The 20097-nt window shown below is 36.3% G+C and overlaps 2 protein-coding genes across 2 annotated transcripts; one reads left to right on the top strand and one right to left on the bottom strand.

Annotated features, from left to right (window-relative positions):
* The first annotated feature begins 883 nt into the window (after positions 1-883).
* On the top strand, positions 884-4674 carry LOC130976962 (type I inositol polyphosphate 5-phosphatase 5). Its single transcript, XM_057901931.1, has 10 exons — positions 884-1382; positions 1475-1577; positions 1663-1737; positions 2729-2816; positions 2915-3019; positions 3125-3668; positions 3772-3965; positions 4040-4148; positions 4235-4383; positions 4458-4674. Exons 1-10 carry the CDS (start codon positions 1218-1220, stop codon positions 4672-4674), a joined length of 1749 nt encoding a protein of 582 aa, XP_057757914.1. The 5' UTR covers positions 884-1217.
* A 315-nt stretch (positions 4675-4989) lies between these two features.
* On the bottom strand, positions 4990-6261 carry LOC130975300 (putative ETHYLENE INSENSITIVE 3-like 4 protein). Its single transcript, XM_057900115.1, has one exon. It carries the CDS (start codon positions 6259-6261, stop codon positions 4990-4992), a length of 1272 nt encoding a protein of 423 aa, XP_057756098.1.
* Between the last annotated feature and the right edge of the window lie 13836 nt (positions 6262-20097).

Genomic DNA, 20097 nt, shown 5'->3' with positions numbered 1-20097 from the left:
CTAGAAGTGGACAACAAATGAAGAAATAAAAAGTATTTAATTAGGTTTTGAAAGGTAACAACACCTTTAAATATGGAACTCAGGTTTGTAACGGATTAATTGTCGGATTGAAAAGAATCGTGAGAAACAAAAAAAAAAAAAAAGAGTTTTGAAAGGTAAAATAAATAAAAGAATTGACTACATTCTTTTCTTAAGATTTTAGTAGATTGATTTGCATCAACTTCTTATCTATTTGGAATTTGGATACGTCTTTAAAAGAAAGTATTTTTATAAAAAAAATTATTTACTTTTTCTAAAAGCTAATAATATTTTATTAAAAAAAAGTAAAAACAAAATACGTTTTTAATACTTGAAAACTCTTTTTAAAAACTTAATCAAATATAAAATAATTTTTATTTATTAAAAAATGTTTTTTAAAAAAATTATAATTACTTTTCCAAAAGTCAATTCAAACTAACCATTAAATATTTTGGAAGAGTTTCCTTAGACATTTTGTGATTTGAATTTCATCTTGCAATAATGCAATACTTAGTCTGGCATTAAATTATAATGCGGAGTGTATCTTCTAGATGTTTGTTTCAATTGATGTTGTCGTGTGAATTTTTATTGCATAATATCTTTTCTAGCATGTTTTTTATTTGAGAAAAAATTAATCAGAGAATTGACTTTCCATCAAATGTTCTAATTCCATTCCATAAGTTCAGAGAAAAATAAAATAAAAAAATAGAAAAAGAGCAATAATAGAGATATACTAATAATTATGTAATGATTTGTAATTAATTGAGTCATTATTATTATTATTATTAAAACAAAGAATTCAGTATATACCCCCATTCTATAATAGAAACAAGTAAATAACAATATTTGGGTGTGGAAAATGGAAACATGCAATATTTGGTATATTTGTGAGTTGTTTATGGCCTCATCAGGGAAGAGCATAACCTGTTATGGGTATGAGGCCTCATCGTTAAGTTGTCCGAAAGTTGTGCAGCCAAAATCTGAGCCATTTGAAAACAGAAAACAGCAACATCCTAAACACATACATACGCATGATCTCATCATGCAAAAATACGAGAGTGAAAGTTGTTGCAGGAGGCTCGTAGATGATGAGTTAGTTACATAGCAATCAATCTGGTGCATGTTAGCAGGGTGGAGGACGCAACATCATATATAATAATATAATGCATGCATATTCCAAAACACGAAGTAGCCAGTGAATGTCGTATTTTTACGCTGCTTGTTCCAATTCTACTTGTACCATATCAAATGATAATAATTCTAAAATGACCAAAGCCAGCGATCCTTCCATCAGCCCTATCAGGCAAATCTCTGCAGCCTCTTCTCCCGATGTTACTACCAACAAGAATGACAAGAAAAAGAGGGTTCGTTCTACATATATTCCTGCATTATGCCTTCCTTCATTTCTTATAATTTCTTATCTTCATTTTTATTTTATTTTTTTCTTTGGTTCAAGTCTCTCTTTCCCAAGATTTTCGGTTCAAAGAGAACTGGGAGAGGCTCAGACGATGATGCTTTCACCAAGCCACATGAGGAAGGAGATCAAGGAGTTACTCTCGGTAATTTCTTTTTCACTTTTCTTTTCTCTTTTTTGTCATCGTTGCTTTAATTTTTCTTTGATGAATGTTCTTTTCGTGTCCAAAGATTTGGAGAAGAAGATTGAATTCGGAAGAAAATCTTTCATGGAAGTATCTCCCTTCATGAGAAAAAGCTTCTCAGGTATGCATATATATTAATGTTGCATGCAATTAATTTGTAGCACAAAATTTTTTTTTACATTTCCTGAAACTCTTTTTATATATTCAAATTTTATGGCTTGAATTTACATTGAGAAACTTTTGGGACAATGCTACGTTCTGGGTCATCCAACTCGTATATAGTCCCAAGTACTTGGCAAGATATTTGTAGCTTACCTAACAAAAAAAAAAAAAAATCTTGGCTATTAGGAAGAATATTTTGTGATCAAGGGGAAAAGAAAATCTTTTATTTGTTGTTTAGGTATTTATTTTCGACCACAATAGCTAATAAAGAGTAAATAGTCAAATTCATCTCTCAGATTATTTATTCTTTAAATTGATTTTCAAAATTTTTTTTAACCAAATTCATTTTTAAGAGATTTTCAGTTAGTCACATTAATCCTTTTGTCATTTTGGTTGTTGATTAAATCAAAATTTATTAATGTAGCACATTAAGTGACACTATATTGATCATAGTATATTCATAGCTGTCCTAATTGACGATTAACATGCTAAATTTATGCAATTAAATCAAATTAATCCCAAATTGAGCAAGACTTTGAGACATTGAAATTTCTCAAATTAGAATTGATTTAATCTAATTTCATAAATTTATCATGTTAGCACCTAATTAGAATTGTCAAATGTCTATTGTGGTGTCACTTAATTAAGATGTCACATTAGCAAACTTTGATACCATGAACAACAGAAATGAGAGAAGAACTAATGCGACTAACTTAAAATATTTAGACGATGAATTTGATCAAAAAAATCTTTTAAGGACCAATTTAAAAAATGAGTAATTTTTGAGAGAGGAATTTTACCGTTTACTCACCTAATAAAACCCCAGATATAGTAGCCAACTGTGTTAGGCATCATGGTTAGAAAGAGTGTCTCCGTACACTCATTGCAATTATAACTAGTCAAGATAATGGGAATAAAGCATAACTTTAGTTACTTATATGTGCTGACAGAAAGGGAGACTAGCCCAGGAATCGAAGGCCTAAATTTGTCTACTTTTGAACGACCTATGGGTCCAGAAACTGAAAGACAAAGTTTTAGGTTTGGTATTTTTCTTCGCCTATTGTAGTGAGATTAGAAGCTCGTGTTAGTAAGACATCTGTTTATAATAAATTAATAATAACTGGGAATGCATGTAGGATATTTGTTGCAACTTGGAATGTAGGAGGAAAGTCCCCAAACTATGATCTGAACCTTCAAGATTTCTTGCTGGTGGAGGGCTCTGCAGATGTATATGTATTGGGGTGAGTTTACAATTGCATCATGCTTGGTGGCAAGGCAAGAAGCTAATAAGAAAAACTTTGAATTGAGTTCGCTGACATATATGATTGTGTCTGTGTTTGATTAAGATTTCAAGAAATAGTTCCTCTTAGCGCTGGGAATGTATTGGTAATTGAAGACAATGAACCTGCAGCAAAGTGGTTAACATTGATAAGTCAGGCACTAAACAGGCCAAGAAACGAGCACAATGATTCGTATGATTCGAACCTGAAGAACTCGAGGGAGTTGAAGGGGCCTACAAGTCTGAACTTTTTTCAGAAGTCGTCACTGAAAGTTGTGAGTAAGAGCTTCAGGGCAGAGGGTAGCTGCCTCCTTAAGGCATGTAATTGTCCACTGGAATCTCCAATCAGCAGAGACAGAAGGAGGGGGAGAAAGTTTAGTGACCCTGTTAGTAAGATAGATAATGAGATTCATGGTGAGACTAGCATGGAAGAGTTGCTCTCCATTGCAGAGATACCAATGACTTCCCAAAACAAGTACTCCCTTATATCAAGTAAGCAAATGGTTGGCATTTTTCTCACTGTATGGACTAAAAAGGAGTTGGTACCTCATATTGGCCATCTTAGAATAGATACTATTGGAAGAGGAATCATGGGTTGCCTAGGTAACAAGGTACATATGTATGCAAATTCATAATCATAATTAATCATATTGAGTTTTTCAAGACTAATAAATAAATAATAGTAGTGCATGTGAAATGATAATTGGTTTGCAGGGGTGTATATCAATGAGCATGACAATACACCAAACAAGCTTTTGTTTCATCTGTAGTCACTTGGCTTCTGGGGAGAAAGAAGGTGATGAGATAAAGAGGAATGCCGATGTAGCTGAGATCCTCAAAGGGATACAGTTCCCTAGGATTTGCAAGAACCCTTGTGCTAAAGCCCCTGAAAAGATTGTTGACCATGAGTAAGTAGTATTTCTATTATTATACTAATTTTTTAGTTGTAAATTCTCCTGTTTAATATCTGCATCTTCTGCAGACGAATAATATGGCTAGGTGATTTGAACTATCGGGTGTCTTTGAGTTATGAGGAAACAAGGACCCTCTTGGAGGATAATGACTGGGACACATTGTTAGAGAAAGATCAAGTGAGTATAGTATATATGCTTCCTAGTCCTCGCATAACATTATTATTACTTTTGATTGTACTGACTTGTATACATGTTTTTCTCAGTTGAACATGGAAAGAGAGGCAGGAAGGGTGTTCAATGGATTCCAAGAGGGAAGGATCGTATTTGCACCAACTTACAAGTATTCTCAAAATTCAGATTCCTATGCCGGAGAGACGGTCAAATCCAAGAAAAAACGCAGAACTCCAGCATGGTACTACTATAAATATTGATATTGAATGAAGAAATCCATTCCAATAATTACCCCTTATGTTGAATAATTTTCAGGTGTGATAGAATACTATGGCGTGGTAAAGGCATTGAACAACTATCATATATACGAGGAGAGTCAAGGTTCTCTGACCACAGGCCTGTTTGTGCTATCTTCTCTGTGGATGTGGAAGTTAGAAATAGAAACAACAGGTTCAGGAAGGGTTACTCCTACGCTCACCCAAGACTTGAATTCGAAGACGTAATACCTCAAAGACATAGTTTCTATGATTAATTCAATCTAATATCAAACTTGTATATTTTCTTAGGAACTATAGAACAACGATATTTCATTTCAAAATTATTCTTTAATTCATTACTTCTCTCTTTCTCCAATGTGTTTATAACAGTAGAGCAGAACAACAAAGCAATACAATCATGTTATGCAAACAAACCAGATAACTTTTTTATACTTTCTTCCGATTATATTAATTACTAGATCGATAAGAATATACAGTACACTTATAATTAGTGGATACGCCATAAGTCCCAGACTGAGGTTGATTCGAGCTCTTGTGTGATCTGTTAAGGTGGTGGATTTAAATTAAGTTCAAGGCTTCAAGCATGTTATAATATTCTTGTTATCTCCTCCTGCTTCCAAGTGGAGTTCTGATGATGTATTCAATCCAAGATCTTCGTGAATGCCACCATTCAAACCGAAGAGTCCATAGTCTTGTGGTATGGTGGTACCCGCTGCAATCTCAGCCAACTCATAAGCAACAAGATCTTCGTTCCCAAAATGATTATTATCATCATGGTACCATGCTAGGTCCATGTTCATCAAATCATCCAATAATTTGGTGTCATCATCAAGAACATGGGGCTGTTCCGTGCGGTAGGCACATAGGGATTCATGGTTCATCCTTGAGTTCTTGTCTGGGAACCCCATGCACAACTCACTCTGCGGACACTCAGCGTTTTGACATGCATACATCTGCTTATTATTGTTATCGTCAATATCAGCACCATCATCATCGAAATCAAACACACTACTCTTCCTCTTGGAGCTTTCAGCTTCTACCATGGATATGGATGATGGGGATGGTGGAGTGATTTGTGTGAGGGATTGTTGGTGGTTGACAACCTTGGACCACGTGGCAGTGTCTTTGGCAGTCATCTTGGCTTGCAGGGTCTTGGAGTGAGCCACCAAGCTTCTAAGCTTATGGAGATCAGGAGACATGTGCTTGATGACGGCAGCCAAGACGGAAACCTTCCATGCCTTCTTGAGGTCATGGGGCTTCCTATAAGGGGGCGGGCCTTGTTCCTGGGCCAGCAGGCCCTGCTCACCCCACCATAGCTCGTTGCCTTTGGGCCACCACGGAGGAGCCAGCCCTCTGTCAAGAGGGTACCTTCTCTGCGGTGGCACACAGTGCTGCATCAACGCGGAGAGGAGAGAACCCAGGGTAGTATCCTGGAGTTCATTCAAGAGATGCATGGAGGAACTTGCATCCAAGTCACCATTTTCGTTATATGGAAGGTACTTGGAGATGGCGAGGGGAGCGCTCTGATCAAACTTAACTTGGTCCTTCCACCATTCGCGGAGGCTCTCAGAGGAGCCAGTGATGGGTTTTCCCTTCTCAGTGACGATGCCGTAGACGAAGCCCTGACCGTTGCAGACTTGCATGATCTTGACCATGTACTTGAGGATGGAGTCCTGAGCACGTGCCATCTTCTTCCTCCTGGAGGCTTCTTCTTGGTCATCGTGCTTAGGACGCTTTTCCTTCAGCTTCTGGAGCAGCATGCGGTCCTTCCACATGCGCTTCTTCAGCTCTTCGTAGTCCACGCCCTCTACGTCCATTTCTTCTTCGTGTATCTGCACCATGCTAGTTTGGTAGGTAGAAGAGATGAGAGAAAGAGATGGAATAATGTGGTTAAAGTAGGAGAGGGTTATATATAGATACGTGCATAAGAAGCTAAGGTAGTGGGAATGGCGGTGATGGAAGTAGAATGGCTGGTGCGTTAAGGAAATGAAGAAATTAGAGAAGCTTAGGAAATTCAACCAATAAATACGACAGGAGATTAGAACGAAACAAGACAAGAGAGAGTGTGAAGTGGGAGATTGACGACGAAATCATGTGGCGCCTGACGCGTGTGCACCGTGTGAACCTGTATACTATATATCTTAAGACTTAATAAAGAACAAAGTGGAACTCCCCAGTGACTATTTTGTATGGAGCCAGTGGCTGTGGGCATGGAGGAGACGGAGAATTAATTAACATTGCATGTGTGTTGCCAATGACGTCATCATCAGCGTGCACCATCCACTGGCTCTTAGCACTCTCGACCGGTCCTTTGTGTTTCACAGAACGCCCATCTAGAAATTTCCTGAGCTTAGACAAACACCAAGTCAAGTTCTCCCAATATTTTAAGGAGATGGCTGGATGGATATTATAATTAAATTGAACCTTGATTTTTTTGGTCAACCCTTTCTGGGAAAATGTTCTTGGCGGTGTTATGCTTTTTTTTTTTAGGTAAGGAGTGAGTTTTGAATTATAAACTGATTTTTAAAAGAGAATTGAAAGATTATGTTATTTGAGTTATAGTTAATTGAATGGTAGTATATGTTAACTTAGACGTGATTGTGAAAACTTATTTATACGAGAAATTTCTGCAAATCAAAACTCAAGGACTTGCAAACATGATCTGGATTTATGTGACAGTTATGGTAGTCTATTCTGTTGTTTACTACATATACAAAGTATACAGGACTGGGAGTTTCGATCTTTATCGACTTGCCAAATAAGTATGAGAGAATAACTGCTTAGCCTGGCTGTTACCACAATGATGTGAAAAGGATTGCATAATGACAGTGTTAAGGTTTATTAAAAATAAAAAATAATAATGCTAAAAAAATAAAAAAATAAAAATTTATCTTATTTAATATTTATTAATTCAAATTTTAACTGATTTTGATTAATATTTTTTAGTTATTAAATATTTTTTATTAAAAAATAAGAACAAAAGGAAGAAGGCTGTGATTATTGTCGGTTTGCATTTCATTTACACTTTTCTTTATTGAATATTGATATATCCTTTTGGAAAAAAAGGTTATGACTGGTCATAATACAGTCGTAACGAAATAATTACATGTTAAAGTATACAAATCTTCATTTATCAATATCTGTACCCGGCGCATGCAAATTTGGAGTCTTTTAAATTTGTTTTCTTAGCTTTCCGTTCTTTTCGTAGGAGGAAGGACAGAAAAGACAAAAGCTTACAAGACATTTGATTCTATTTTTATGGTTGATCAGGGGTCGGATTAGTTTGTGTTTGAAAAGTAAATGAAAATCGATTTAATTGTGAAGGTTTATTAATGTCTTAAAAAAAAAAGTTAAACTTCTTTTTGTAAATGAGTTATAATTCAAATAACATAGTTTTTTTATATTCATTTAAAGGTAGTGGATTTGAGTCTTCTTATCTTTAGTAAAAAAAATTTTATAATTTTTTTTAAATTTGTTTACTTTACTTTAAATTAAATTTAAAATTCATTGATTGTTAAGTCTGTCATGTTAATATTTTAAAAAATAATTTTATTTTATCTCTTTATGATTAATTAGGCACTAAATAAATTCTTTACTTTGAGTTATTGTAATTTCTGTGAAATAGATAAAGTAAGAGATATTTTTATTTTATCTTTAATAAAAAATAGAAAAAAATAGAAAAGAGAGAATGATACAACCATATATCCTATTTTAGTCACTATGTATCCTATTTCAACTCATTCACTCCCTGGCTCATTCACCCCCTTATTAGAGAGAGAGAGAGAGACCTAAGTTACTATTTACATCACACTTTAAATTCACATAACTCACAAACTGTATCTCCAATCAAAGACCTCTTTGTGACCATGCGACCACCTTGTTGTCCTCTTCGATTTTATACCATTTTTGTGGGAAGTACTCCCAAGAACTTTGAACTATTTTTGAAATTCCTCTCAAATTCATGTTTTAAGTATGTGGTGTTGAGATTTTTGTGATTTTGATGCAATAAAGAAGCTTAAACATGGATTGTAGTTGGATTCTATCCAAATTTCAAATGGAATAAAGTAAGGTGACGTTTGCTTTTTTTAAACTCCCATTTTATATTAACTCTAAGTTGAGAATTCGGTAAATCTGGATTTAATAAAGTTGCTCGAGTGCTTGACTTGGATTGATAGAGAAAAAAGATTCAAGGGCTTTTGTTCGGGTTGAGTTGATTGTTGTGAAATCAGAGATTGACTTGCTTGTGAGCACTTGGTTTAGGGTTGGGTCCATTTCGGAGAGAAAATTTAAAGGTTGAAAACTGCCGTCAATAAGGTACGTGTTTTGATTTCAGGTAGACATTAAGTAAGGTTATGTGAAAATTTAGGTTAAATGTCCCTAGGATAGGTTTGAATGGAATTAATTGTTGTTGTAAATTATTGATGGATTGGCATGTGTATGCGTGCATAAAGGTGTGCGTGCGTACTATTAACAGCGAGTGTTCAAGCTCGTGTGTATGCACAAGGGTGTGCATACACACCCGAAGGAAATTTTACAAACCGTGGGTGCACACTGAGGTGTACAGGTGCACATATCCTATTTTCTTGAAAAGCTCTGTTTTTTACTGTTTAGCTTTTTCGACAAACTTGTAAACCCCTGTAAATCCCATATGATGTTCGATAACTAATTTTTAAACTCTGAAAAGAGTATGGCTAAAGCCAATAAATTAAATTGATTAATTCTCGGAAAAACGCTTAGTTAATTAGAGAAAATGGTTGCGAGGATAGTGGTTTTATCCCGTCCGCAGTAAGGACGATGCTGTTATCCTGCTCACATAAAAACGAAATTGACTGATTATCAAAGAATTAGGGTTACAGAATATAAAGACTTATGAAAGTAATTAAAGTCAATGATTATAACTAATTGTGGTATGAAAGACTGAATTGGCATAGACGGTAGTCTAATCCTGCTTACGTGTTTGAAATTGATAACGATTATTGATTGGTAAGGACGGTGGTTTTATTTCGCTTGCATATTGATTTGGCACCCACACCGGGTAAGGACGGAGGTTCCATCCCACTTGTTCCGTGGTTGCGGTGTGATGTGAGGATGGCAGTTTTATTCCGTCCCACTTTCTCTCAGATGAAAGGTGAGACGACACTCTCCATTATTTGGCACGGTTTATACCTCCAAGAGAAGGTGAGACAACACTCTTCGCTGAGATAATGGTACCATGAGCTCATGGCTAATAAGACATGCATGCATCATGTGCATCTATTTGAAATTGTTTTAGTGTGCATATTGTATGTGGTATTCCTATTTGAATATCCTATTAATTGCTAATTGCATTACTTGCTATACTCACTTTCTAATTGTGTTTGAATTGCATTGATTACTAATTGTGTTTGTCTCTACTCAATTGGATACTGAATACTGAACCCAAACCAATTTACCGCTATTTGAGATGTCTCCATGTGTGGCGTGATAAGATAAGGACCACTAGGGCCCGGTTTGTCCTTCTAGCATCACTATAAAAGCTGGATTTCCTCGTGGGAGAAGTTGAATCAGAATCCTAGGTTTTGGAAGATATGGCACTCAAATTCTTTGCCTTCGCCCCTTGAATCTAGATATTCCGGCTACAGAGCAAGGTAGATGCCTCCGCTTAAGAAAGACTTGGAGTTCGAAGTGTGATATTGGAAATCAAAGATGCTGAGAGGTGTTGAAAAGAGCTAAGATTTAGTATATAAATTCTGTTTGGATTAGAAAGAACCCTAGGGTTAAACTTTGTGAGTTTGGAGACTAAGATTGCCTAGCAGGTTCATGTAGTTTTACATAGTCTCTCTTTGGAACTATTACCCTACTGAAAATCTTCGGATTCTCACCCGTTGTGAAAATTTCTATTTTACTAATATAGGACGTGATGCACCTCGGTGAGTGTGCAGGATTCCTTTGGCAAAGCGAAGAAGACATCTTTTGGAGTTTATTTTGCTTTATGTAGTATCTTTTTCCCGCTTTTAGATATTGTTTGTAGATTTCTCTTAGAGGTTTTATGTTGGAGAAATAGGATTTATTTTTTATACTTTTTTTTTGTAATATTTTAGCCGACCTTTTCTTTACAGATCGAGACTAGTTCTTATATATCTATTCCGAGTCTTATATATGCGTCTTTTGTTTTTGTATTCAATGCTTCTTATCTTTAACACTTCGTGTGTGATAATGGTCATCGTTTTGTTTATTCTTTTTTCACAGATTCCTAGTTATATTATTATCTTTCGAATACTATGTATGTATATTTTGTTTTTAGGTGTCGTAATGCCTCACCACATCTGATTTACGACTATAGCGTAAGGCTTTGTGTGGTAGGGTGTTATATTTTACATACTTTTCCTTTTATTATCAAGGAGGTGAAGTATTCCCTGCACAAAATCTGTTAGGCACAAAAAAAAAGATTGAAATTCAAAGTTAAACAAATTACAAGTCACTATTATAGTCATCCAGTTAAAGTAAAGAGTATCAAATGAGCATAACATAATCATAAAAAATATTTTTAATCATCGATAACAGAGACAAAAAGCTAAACATCAGATCCCTCATCCTCGGTTTCCAAGATTTCTTCTTCTTCTTGATCAGATAACATTGGTTCATTTTCCAAAGAATCAATATACTTCATAAGTACTTCAACTCGGCTTTGAGATTTTTTGAAGGAATTTTCATTTTGAATGGCCAATTTCCTAGCTTGCTTGCTCGAATTGATCAAATGCTTGGTCATATTCACAAATTCTTGTAAAACATCTTTCACAATGCAATTGACCAAGTACTTATTGGAGGAGGATGTACCGACAGCTGAAGGTGGATGGATACTTTCATCCCCTTCTTCTTTCATGATTGTGTCTCACGCAGCTTTAGTCCATTTTCCCTTAGTTTGTTTTACTGCACCACCGCCTTTAAGATAAGAAGTTCTATTCTCTTCAGTCTTATTAGTTAGATCAACACCAAAAGATTCAAAAAATAGGTTAAAAAATACCATATGATAAGAAAATATTTTTATCACTGCGAATACTGTCATACATATGACGCATCATCAAGTATGCAAAAGAAATTTATGCTTTGTTGAGAATGGCAAAGATAACTAAGGTGTCGCAGAGAGTAATCCTTTGATAGGAATCACTTTGAGGCAAGAGAATGTGGGTGATGATTCGGTGCATCTGGGCTCTAACAGGACCTAAAGACTGATGGTTAGGAGTGACACCATCCATGAGGAAAATATTCATACATATATTGGCCAAAACATCTTTATGTAAAATGTCCAGATCATTATCCCACTTATCAGAGGTGTAAGCAGTTACACCTATGCCGTAGTAATCTAGGACTTCACTAATGGAGTCTTTGTTTAAATAAATTTCACGGTCCTTAACATATGAATGAACAGATTCTTCATGATAGTACATGTTTGCATAAAACTCTCAAACCAACTCAGGGTAACTGGTTTTCGAATATTGAAAAAAAATTTTCAGTCTAAATAAACGATATTTTCAACAAAGTTTAAACCCTTCTTTAGCCAAAACTTTTAAATCAGCCAAATAAGTTGAACATAAGGGACGATTAGAAACCATAGCCCTGTGAAATTCGAAGTTCATGCTAGAGGAGAAACGAAATGCATTAAAATGAGAATGTGAAAAATTATCAAAATGAGATTTAAACTCAACAGGATCAGAGTTGTATAGTTCTTTTACAGATTGAAGAAAGGGTAGACGGTTACCTTTGGTTATTCGATTTGAGGGAGCTTTGGGAGTGGAACGTTCTTGTGGACAAGATTAGGAGTGAGGAGATAGAGACATGGGTGGTTCTTCCTCGATCATAGACTTTTTTCCTTGGCCACATTTGCCCAAGAGGTACCAACTTCTAGAGATGCCATTGAAGGGTGGCGAGAAGTGTTTTTTGTTTGAGCCATATTCTCGGGAATGGGAGATGAATGTGAAGAAGAGTGTGAGTGAATGTGTATATGGGTGTGTGCTTGACCTTTTGGAGGAGGGTTTTGAGGAGGATGGTTTGCCAAGGAAATTCTGTGAGTAGGCACCTTCTTTCTCATTATAATGAACCCTAAAGAATGAAGTTTTTGAAAATGATAGAAGTTAAATGAGGAAGATGAGCAGTTTTCAGTAACTACAATAAATGCTTATTCACAAAATGACCTTTTAAAATATTTGAAAAAGTATTTAAAAAATATTTTAATAAACATTTGGAAGTAAACAAGTGAAAAGACAACTCAAAAAATATCTTTGAGAATCTGAACTTGATTTAACTTGTTAGAAAAACATAAAAGCAAATATTTAGGATTTATGATAAAAAAAAATAAGACGAGACTCATTTCATAGAATAGATCATTCTTCTGGGTCCAATGATAATTTTTAAGAAAATATAAGGAGCCACAAAAAAATTCAACTTTGACCCTTATTAATAAAAAAAGATAACATTCAGCATTGATCAAGAAAACCTAGAAGGATTCATCATTTGACCAGTTTTGTCTCATGTTGACCTGAAAGATAAAAATATGTAGGGAACATCATCAAATTATTCAAAGATTTAGCACAAAAAGTGTTCAAAATTGTTCTCAACTTGCAAAATCTATCTTCAGATAGTGGTTTAATAAATATATCAGCAAGTTGGTAATGATATCTTACAAATTGAATATCAAGGTTTCCTTTTGAACGTGTTCTCTAATAGAGTGAAATTTTACTTCAATGTGTTTGGTTCTAGAATACAGAATATAATCTTTGAAAATGTTTATTGCACACATTAAGGAAATACTATTGACTTACAATTTGTAATCTGTAAGTTAGTTTTTCAGCCACAACAATTATGAACAACATGAAAATGCAGCTATGTATTCAGTCTCGGCTGTGAACAAGACTACAATGGCTTGTTTTTTGCTGAACCACACATTTAGTGACTACCCAAGAAAGCAACAGATTCTGGATGTGTTCCTTCGGTCTATTTGGTCACAACAAAATCTGCATCGCAATAACCCATTATGCCAAACTTATCAGATTTTGGATACCATGAGCCAAAATTAGAGGTGCCATTTATGTATCTAATAAACCTTTTAACAATTGAAAGATGAGAATTTTTGGGTGTGATTGGAATCTAGAACAAACTCCAACACTTTGAACTATGTCCAGTCTAGAGGAAGTGAGGTACAAGAGAGATCCGATCATTTTTCTAAACCTAGTCTCACCCACACCTTTGCCATTATCATCCTTTTTAAGTTTAGAGTTTAGATGCATTGATGTGCTCATTGGCTTAGTATTTTCTAAACCAAATTTCTTAACCAACTCTTTGGCATATTTACCTTGATGCATAAAAATACCACTAGAAGTTTGTTTGATTTAGAGTCTAAGAAAAAATGTGAGTTCTCCCATGAAACTTGCTAGTAATAATTAAAGTGCTAAATTAGCACACAAGATTTTATTTGTCAAACCAAACACAATATTATCCACATAAATTTGAAGTAGAATAAAATAATTATTAGATTCTTTAATAAAGAGAGCTGTATCCGTGGTACATCTTTGAAAGCTTTTTTTCAATAAGAAAGAGCTAAGTCTCTTATACTAAGCTCTAGGAGCTTGCTCAAACCATAAAGAGCTTTTGAAAGTTTAAAAACATGGTTTGGAAATTTTTTGTTTTCAAAACTGGGAGGTTAAGTGATGCGTGAGCATCTTGTCTATCTTTTCCTAGTGAATTTGTACTTAAATTGTTGAGTTTAATAAAGAATTAATTATATTTTAGCCACTATGGATGCTATTTTGAGTTTTGGGTAATTTTATTTATTTCAGGTAGCATTCGGGGGCATTTGATGGAGTTTCTACAGCACAAGAATCAAAGAGATGGCTATGAGGAGCGACGCGCACGCGTGCCTGACGTGTGCGCGTGAATTCGAGGTATCCATGGCGATGCGTGTGCGTGACTGACGCGCACGCGTGAATTGAAGATTTGCTCAGCGACACGTCCGCGTGACTGACGCGTCTGCATGACTCGGGAAAAAGACTAGCGACGCGTCCGCGTAGCTGACATGTACGCGTGACATGCGCCACGTGCAGAAAAACGCAGAAAGACGCTAGGAGCGATTTCTGGGCTGTTTTGACCCAGTTTCCAGCCCAGAAAACACATATTAGAAGCTGCAGAATGGACAAATCAAGTAGTCCCCACCCATCAACTGAAGACTTGTTAATTAATTCAAATTTAAATTCAAATCTTAAATTTTGAGGAAAAGATATTATTTTTAATTTTAGATAATTAGATTTTAAATTTATTAGGATTAGTTATAAATAGGAACTCTGTACATTTAGACACGGTACATTTTTGACAATCCTTATTTTTCTCTTTGAACCATGAGCAACTAATCCTCCATTATTAAGGTTAGGAGCTCTGTCTATTTTCATGGATTGATTCGTTTGATCTTTTTAATTTAATTCATGTCTTGATTTATATTTCAATAATTGTTTTCGTTCTTTATTTTATGAATATGGGTGAAACGGAAGTATGACCCATGTTTTAATTGAGTTCTTGTAAAACTTGAAAAAGCTCTTTACTTGAACAACAGCTTGAAAACATATTATACTGAATTTCTAATTATTTGTATTTAATGGGATACGTGACATATAATCCCCTTATTTTTGGATAATTAGGATTCTTTTGGCATATAAACTAGAAATTGATCATCACCCTCTAATTGGAATTAATTGACCAAGAAATTAGCAGTTAATGAATTTTAGAGGAGACTAGGAAGGTCTAAGGAATTAGGGTCTAGTCACATATAGTTTGCCATGAAATCAAATCTTGCATGATTAAATTAATTAGTAATAAAAGTTAATCCGGAAAATAGATAACTCTGAAACCTTAACTGCTTTCTCAATATTTTATTCCCAACTTATTTATCTGCCTTTCTGAAATTTTTAAAGTACTGTTTAATGCTTTTTGAATATCTCAAAACCATTTTCTGCTTGCCTAACTAATCCTATCAAACGCTATTGTTGCTTGATCCATCAATCCTCGTGGGATCGACCCTTACTCACGTAAGGTATTACTTGGTACGACCCGGTGCACTTGCCGGTTAGTTTGTAGGTTGTAAAATACCGCACCAAGTTTTTGGCGCCGTTGCCAGGGATTGATAGTGATTAACAACTATCAGTTGTTTGATTGCTTAAATTAGGCGTTTTAGTTTTAATTTTTATTTAAATATTGTTTTATTATTTTTCAAAAAAAAATTTCCTTGCTTTCTTTTTTTCGTTACTCCCCCTTTATACCGTACCTTTTTTATTTTACTAAATAAATAAATAAATAAATAATTTAAATAAATAAATAGGACCAATATTTTTCTTAATCTTTGAAATTAAGTTTGGTGTGGACTATTTATTATTCTTTTATTTATTTATTTATTTATTTATTTAGTATATTTTTTTTCTTTACACAGGTTACCTCACTGGGAATTCTCTGCACTCTGACGTAGAGATTCTCATTCTTTCTTATTTTCTGGTTGTTTATGCGCAGAAACAGAGACGAAGAACATCTCTTAGACTTTGATCCTGAACCTGAAAGGACTTTCAGGCGGCGTTTACAACAAGCAAGACTTTACAAGGCTGCAGAATCCACTATGGATCCGAATAATACTGATAATGCCAATGTGGCAAACCCGAATGGGAATGAACAATAAAGGAGAGTACTTGGTTCTTTTTCCGCTCCTACAGTAGATCTGTATGGAAAGAGCATTGTGGTACCTCCTATTGCTGCGAACAACTTTGAGTTGAAGCCTCAACTGGTCACTCTAGTGCAACAAAACTGCCAGTATCATGGTCTTCTCCACGAAGACCCAAATCAGTTTATTTCTAGCTTCCTGCAAATCTGTGATACTGTGAAGATAAATGGAGTGAACCCAGATGTGTACAAACTCATGCTCTTCCCGTTTGCTCTGAGGGATGGAGTAAAGCTATGGCTAGATTCCCAACCCAAGGAGAGTTTGGACACTTGGAACAAGGTGGTTACTGAGTTTCTCACTAAATTTTTTCCACCAAAGAAGCTGACTAAGCTTAGGGTGGAGGTTCAGACCTTCAGGCAAAAGGATGGTGAGACTCTGTATGAAACTTGGGAGAGATACAAACTACCAATTAGGCAATGCCCTCCAGACATGTTCTCCAAATGGACTCAACTAGATATCTTTTATGAAGGCTTAGGTGAAATATCCAAGATGTGCCTAGACAATTCTGCAGGAGGTTCATTGCACAAGAAGAAGACACTAGAGGAGACTATTGAGCTTATTGAATTGGTTGCAAGCAACCAATATTTATACTTCTCTAACAGGAATCCTGTGAATTCTGAAACCCCTCAGAAGAGAGGCGTGTTGGAAGTAGATGCTGTTAATGCTCTTCTTGCTCAGAACAAGCTGATGTCTCAGCAAATAAATCTACTTACTCAACAGATGGGTGGCATGCAAGTCTTAGCTATCAACACTCAATATCCCCCTCAAGAAGCGTCTTATGACATGACAGGTAATTTTGTGCAGAATGATAATTATGATTATGCTCAAACTTCTTCTGAACAGGTCAATTACATGGGGAGTGCTCCTAGAAATCCCAACAATGATCCATATTCTAAGACATACAATCAGGGGTGGAGGAATCACCCAAATTTTGGATGGAGGGATCAACCTCAGAGACCTCAGAACTTCAACAATAATTCTCAGGGCGGTTTCTAACAGAACAATGATTTGGAAGCAATATTGACAGGTTTTAGACAGGAAATCAGAGCATCCATCAAGAACCTGGAGATTCAAATGGGTCAATTAGCCACAAAAGTCACTGAAATTGATCAGAGGACTACTAATAGTCTTCCTGGTAACACAATTCCAAATCCAAGAGAGGAATGCAAGGCTATCACCGTGATAAGTGGACAAGTGGCAAGTATGGAAGCACAAGTTATGCAGGAAACCAGAGCCTTCATTAAAAATTTAGAAGTGCTAATGGGCCAACTGAGCAAGCAAATACTTGAGAGGTCTGCAAGTATATTTCAAGGTGATATAGTGGTGAACCCAGTAGAATATTACAAGGTTATTCAATTGAGAAGTGGTAAAGTAGCTGGCTCTGAGACCAAGGCCAATGAAGAGCTAGTTGAAAAGGAAGCTCCAGAGGAGAAAAAGGGAGAATTGGAGCACGCCCCTCCAAAGCGTGCGGACAATCCATTCTCAGACTCTCTTGACACTCATCCTACATTGCCAAAGGCTCCTGAGTACAAGCCTAAGATGCCATATCCTCAGAGATTTCAAAAGGAGACCAAGGACAAGCAGTTTTCAAAGTTCTTGGAAATCTTCAAAAAGTTACAAATCAATATTCCTTTTGCTGAGGTTTTGGAGCAAATGCCTATCTATGTCAAGTTCATGAAGGAGCTGTTGTCAAAGAAAAAGCGTTTAAAGGGAGATGAGACAGTAATCCTGACTAAGGAATATAGTGCTGTAATTCAGAATAACTTGCCAAGGAAGATGCCAGATCCATGGAGCTTTCAAATTTCATGCACCATTGGGAGCACAACCTTTGAGAAAGCCCTATGCGATCTAGGGGCAAGCATAAATCTAATGCCCTTATCCGTGATGAAGAAGCTGCAAATCCAAGAGGCACAACCCACAAAGATAGCATTACAGATGGCAGACAAATCTATGAAGCCTGCATACGGATTAGTGGAGAATATCTTGGTCAAAGTGGGTAAGTTCTTCCTCCCAGCAGACTTTGTGATTATTGACACAGGAGAGGATGAGAATGCCTCTCTAATTCTAGGAAGACCATTCCTAGCAACTGGAAGAGCTCTGTTTGATGTAGAAGTGAGTGAATTAGTGCTTAGAGTGCATAATGAGCAACTGGTCTTTCATGTCTTCAAAGATATACAGCCAACAGGTGAAGAAGAGAGGTGCATGCAGGCTGAGGTTATTGATCCAAACCTTCAAAAACCCCCTGATGATGCACAGCAGAATCTGCAGCTCAAACCTCCCTTGGTAACAGTCAATAAAATTTCTCCTGATATCAAACCTAAGTTTGTTTGGTGTTGGGAATGCATCATTTACCAAGGAGGAGGTTCTCAAAAAGAAGAAAGTACCCAGAGGATGGAGAAACAAAAAGATCTCCACTGAAGGTTTTTCCCCAGGAATGAAGGTAGTGTTGACCAGCAATCCATCATGGGTTTATATAGTAATCAGAATCCTCTCTCTGGAGCATATTGAGCTACGTTATGGAGACACAGGAAAGAAGTTCAAAGTAAGTGGTGAAGAGCTGAGCCCCTATAACCCTCCTCCTTAGAGGAGCTGACCGTCAAGCTAGTGACGATAAAGAAGCGCTTGTCGGGAGGCAACCCGATAATTTTGTATCCTTAATTATTTTTTGTAGTAGTAGTTTTCTTACTTGTTGATTTTTATTGAGTTCTTACTAATTTTTTGATCATGCAGCTATTTTATCACAGGAACAGAACACCTCAAGCTCTATATAAAATTCAAAAAAATGCATACGACGCGCAAGCGTCACTGACGCGAACGCATGGATCATGTGTAAGTGAAAAAATAAATTTGACAGAGAGTTGCACAGAAGTGGCGCCAGAATGGAGTCTTTCGCACAAACGATCCCACGCGTTTGCGTACCCCACGTGTTCGCGTTGTTTGTGATTTTTGCCATTCACGCGGGCGCGCCACCGACGCGAATGCGTGACCTGCAAAATTTGATGTAAAAGAGTGTTTGGGCAGAGAGTTGTGTTGGCTTGGGGTAGGAAGTGTGCTAAAAGCACAAATTCGGACACGCAGACGCGTGAGTGACGCGTTCGCGTCAGTTGCACATATGGCCATCCACGCGAGCGCGTGCACGACGCGAACGCGTCTTCTAAAAATTTGGCTCCCAAGCCATGCGAACAGAGAGTCGCGCGGGCGCTCAGCTGGCTTCGCGTGAATCGCACAAAATCCAGGGCACGCGGACGCGTGCCTGACGCTAACGCGTCATTATGAAGAGTGCGCGACGTATGCGATCTCGTGCCATAAGCGCACGCGTCGCTTGCGCCACCCAGTTTTCTTTCTCTCTCTCCCCCAATCCTTATTCTCTCTTATTCTTTTATCCTCTTCTTTTTCTCTCTTCATAATATTTGTTTCTTCTATTTTCAGTTCTTCTTTGCTCGAGGACAAGCAAACCTTTAAGTTTGGTGTTGACGCTGCGCTTATTGGTTTTTTCTGGCACAAAAGGGAGGTGAATCATCTTCACTGAGGAACACAACCTGAAGAATAAAGCGACTGGAATAAAGCGACCGCTAGGATAACTTAGGTGGTTGAGTTCCTTTCATTTTTATTCATCCCCTCTTTTTTCTATGTTATGTTCCGGCTTTCTGCTATTTTGCTTTGTTTGTTGCATGATCTTTTATTAGTTAGAATCCTAGGACTAGTTTTTTTTATTGCTTTAATGCTGAAAAGATGTTTCATGTACCACTCACTGAACTTGAATCTAAAAAGAAAAGAAAAAGAAGTGATGTATTGCATGAGAAATTGAGTTAATTTTAAGAATAATCTGATTTACTTAAAGGTAGTGGTATTTTCTATGATTTTTGAATGCATGATATGAACAGTGCATATTTGAATTTGAATCAAGGGATGTTAATGTATAAGGAACAGGAATTTAGAGAATTAT

This window comes from Arachis stenosperma, chromosome 4 (genome assembly GCF_014773155.1).
Source record: "Arachis stenosperma cultivar V10309 chromosome 4, arast.V10309.gnm1.PFL2, whole genome shotgun sequence".
In the NCBI taxonomy this organism is placed as follows: Eukaryota; Viridiplantae; Streptophyta; class Magnoliopsida; order Fabales; family Fabaceae; genus Arachis; species Arachis stenosperma.
Note: the sequence above shows the minus strand (reverse complement) of the source record. Positions and strands in the feature narration are given on the sequence as shown.